Source organism: Solanum dulcamara, chromosome 4 (assembly GCF_947179165.1).
Source record: "Solanum dulcamara chromosome 4, daSolDulc1.2, whole genome shotgun sequence".
In the NCBI taxonomy this organism is placed as follows: domain Eukaryota; kingdom Viridiplantae; phylum Streptophyta; class Magnoliopsida; order Solanales; family Solanaceae; genus Solanum; species Solanum dulcamara.
The window spans coordinates 61,399,901-61,404,080 of NC_077240.1; the positions used below are offsets into that span (position 1 = coordinate 61,399,901).

A 4,180-nucleotide genomic window follows, 5' to 3' on the forward strand; every position below is an offset into this window, starting at 1 on the left:
TTATAAGTTACTTAAAATAAGTCCATCCAAACAGACTCTAATGCATAAGATCAAATCTTAAATTAGTACTTTCTCCGTTTCAATTTATAATGTGATATTTTTTTCTTTTTAGTTACCCCTAAAACAATGACATATTTTATATTTAGTAATAAATTAATTTTAAACTTTTCATTTTATCCTTAAATGATTTATAGTTTCATAAATATTTTCTCTTATTTTTAATCACATGTTTTAAAAGTTTTCTTCCATTACTAAACGTTCACATAAATTGAAATAAAACGAGTTATAAATTGACAATAGTACTAGTCAAACTTTACAAACTAAGAATTAATTAGCCAGCTAAATTAAATGGAAGAAGAGAAGTAGTAAACATATCACTTTTTTGTGACATTATCTTAAATAGGAAACACCAATAATTGTTCTCACTGTAATAATAGGGATATTTGTAAATATAGTGTCATCTCTAAAATAAATAAAAAATGAACTTTGAAACTAAATTAAGTAACTGAATAATGTAACATACATTATAAGGAGTTAATCAATTGGTTGGTATCTGAACTTTTACCTTATTAATGAGATGTTCCTCCGCCATTTTTCCCCAACTAAAATAATAATACTATTATAAGGGTGTAATTACAGGAAATAATAATGTGTTATTGTCATGACCAGAAAGATTCCCAAGTTGTCTCACCAAGATAGCAATTATTATTATCATCATCATATGGGAAAAGGGTTGAATCCAGAAATGGATCTGGTGATGAATTTTGTTTGTGGATTAAAGTCATCAAATTGGCATTTTGTGATTTTAAATTAGAGATCTCTGCTTGTGCCAAAGCAACTTGTGCTTGGAGCTTAATCATTTGGTCATGAAGATTGGAAATTACACCAGCACTCCCATAAATTGGATCTCTCATCCTTGCATTCGCTTCATAAATAAGGCTGTTAACTGCATCTGCTCGTTGCGTTACCGGAAGTTCCTGAAAGTACATATATCTTTTGTTAAACATAAGGTATACTTCAATTAATTTAATTAGCTTTAATTTCCTTTGAAGTCATAATAACATGTGAATATATTCATGATGTATAGGTCTTCATTTATGTAGCACTTTTTATTTTTCAAAAGTTAATCTGACTAATTTTTAAAATTAAAATTTAGACTAGGAAAATGATCTCTCTCTTTTTTTTTTTTTTTTTGTGTGTGTGAGCGTGTGCGTGATTTTGGCGGGGTTGATACCCTTTTTCTGCTAAAGATGCATGAATATTCCTCTTAATTATATATTGCTAGCTTAACTTGTTTCAAATTTCCATTTCTTTTCATCTTTTTCAATATTTGTGTTTACGTTTATTAAATTTCGAAGGAAGTACTCTTATTTGCAGCGTTGAACAGAAGCATAATTAATTTAATTTATATATACCTGCAGCAACTTGATAATGTTGCTGGCTCCAAAGATTTTATGAGCAACGACGAATTGCAGCGGCTCAGTTGGCGGAAAGTAAGGTTTTAACAGGCAATTCTCGAGGCATCGTCGGCGGAGAAATTTGCACGCAGCACAAGGGCTAAAGAGACTTCTATTTTCTGTTGAAGAAGAATAACCAGCCATCCTCGATCGCCTCCCAATTCTAGGTTTAATTACCAGAAGAGAACTTTAATTTGTATTTCACTTTTCTTATTTTTAATTCCCTCTTGTTTATGGAATATATGTTAATGAGCATTTGGCATGTCTTATATATAACGTACTAATGATGAGTTTCAATCAACATGTTTCACATCTTGTCATGTCATAAGTTCTATAATTAAAGGAAGGTCAAAGTTCTAATTAATTATATATGGCAAGAATATAATGTAGTACTACAGTACTACTATTACCACTTGAGGAAAATATCTCAAGTATTGTATGGACAACGTGACTTGAATATTTTCAAGAACAAGACGCGTTAGTTTTGTTCTGCGAATGGGCGAAGCAGATGCAGAGGAAACTTGTTACTTCAAAAAGCCACAATGCTGCGAGCCAGAAATTTCAATAAGGGATTCAAAATCTGAAAAAGTAGATAGACGAACTAACAAAAGTTTGAAGGGGGTTCGACATCTATTATTTATACATAAAAATTATTTTAATCATGTATAAATAGTATAATATTTCGCCGAAGGGGGTTCTATGTGGCTCCGCCCCTGTTCATCACAACCAACTACATATATATATATATATATATATATATATATATATATATATGACCGACCGCTACAACAAAAATAAACATTTAGTGGCAATAAATATGTATATTAATAAAGAGTGCTAAATCCTTTACCAACATTAATTGTCATTAGATCCAATATCGCTATACACTTTAGAGGTATTTACAAAGAGTACTAATTGTCTTAAAATATCATATTTAGGAGTACTTAAGCTATTATCAATAATTAATTACCTCTGAAGATCATTTTTGACACAGTGGACTAATTATATGTCTATTAGTTCTTAGATACGCAACGCTTATTTCAAGTTAATTATTATTTTAAAAGTATGTATTATATATTTGTGTTAATTGTTTTAGATAAATTCTATAATTGTAAAATAGAGACTTTTCCTAACACAGTGATGGAATAGTGTATTTTTTTCTTTATATGTTGTAAGTTTCAATTTCATCGCACTTTCATATTTCCCTCGTAGAAATTCACTATATCTATAGTTGTAGGTGTATTTTTATTCTATCATATTTCTCTATTTTCAACTTAGGAACTCACCTCATAACTAAACTATTCATTAAATATCTCACTGACGAAAGATAACAAAATGATTTTGAAAATTTAAAAATCACCGATTTGTTTCAAGAAAAATTACCCCTACAATCTAAAATAGTTGTTTTACGTCTATAAAAGAAAAATATTATAAAATATTTCACTGACGAAAAAGATAAGAAAATAATTATGAAAATTTAAAAATCGTCAATTTGTTTCAAGAAAAATTACACCTACAATTTAAAATAGTCATTTTACGTCTTAAAAAAGAAAAATCATTTTATTTAGATTATACTATAAGTATATAAGCTTGCAATAGGTTTAAAGATCAGTAAAATATTTTAAATGTCAAATAAAATAAAGGGAATAAAAGAGATTCCACCACAATATGCCTAAAAAAATACCTCAAAAGATTAATACCTTGATTTTTACTATATTGTCTGTTTTACCATCCGACTCAGCCGGTAAATATTTTCATTCACATTTAAAAGTACATAAAATCTATATTTTTTAAAAAAACTTAATTGATTAGCACGTCAAAAAGTTAACCGTAGAATCAGTTGGATAATAGTCATAGACAAAAATATAAAAGAGAGTTATGTAATAGAAAAAAAATATCTACAACAATAAAATGATCACACAAAAAGAAAAAGAAGAGAAACCCTACATGTAGAGATTTTAGAAGGGAAGAAAATATAACTAGACAATTTTTAAACAATTGTTACAAAAACATGACAATATTTACCCATTATCAATTATGACATATGTATGAATACAACGACCACAACAACAACAATAATCATCATCAGATTTGTCATACATTATATTTATACCATAAAATACATGATATATTTTAGAAATAAGAAATTTACACCATGTATAAACTAGAAATATATATTAATATTTTAACCAAAAAAGTACTTTCGAAATAATAATAAATACTATGAATGTTTATCCCATAAATTTATTTAAAAAATATAATAATAATCTGACTTTCCTATAAATTATATTTATGCCATCAAATATCACTACAATTTTTATTCACATTTAAAAATACATAAAATTTATATATTTTTTTAAAAACTCAATTAATTAGCACGTCAAAAAGCTTACCGTAGAATCAATTAGAGAAGAGTCAAAGACAAAAATATAAAGGAGAGTTATGTAATAGAACAAAAATATCAACAACAATAAAATGATCTCACAAAAAGAAAAAGAAGAGAAACCCTACATGTAGTGATTTTAGAAAGGAAAAACTAATAACTAGACAATTTTTAAACAATTCTTACAAAAACATGGCAATATTTACTCATTATCAATTATGCCATATAAAATACTAATCAAAATAACATATTCTTATAATATACATGAGTATCAATCATTAATATATATATATATATTTATCGATGATGATGATGATGATGATGATGATGATGATGATGA

At 27.2% G+C, this 4,180-nt stretch overlaps 1 protein-coding gene across 1 annotated transcript; it reads right to left on the bottom strand.

Moving 5' to 3' along the window:
* Positions 1 to 587: 587 nt before the first annotated feature.
* LOC129885037 (LOB domain-containing protein 1-like) lies at positions 588 to 1,669 on the bottom strand. Its single transcript, XM_055959267.1, has 2 exons — positions 1,416 to 1,669; positions 588 to 977 (listed from the first exon to the last, which is right to left on the bottom strand). Exons 1-2 carry the CDS (start codon positions 1,599 to 1,601, stop codon positions 660 to 662), a joined length of 504 nt encoding a protein of 167 aa, XP_055815242.1. The 5' UTR covers positions 1,602 to 1,669; the 3' UTR covers positions 588 to 659.
* Between the last annotated feature and the right edge of the window lie 2,511 nt (positions 1,670 to 4,180).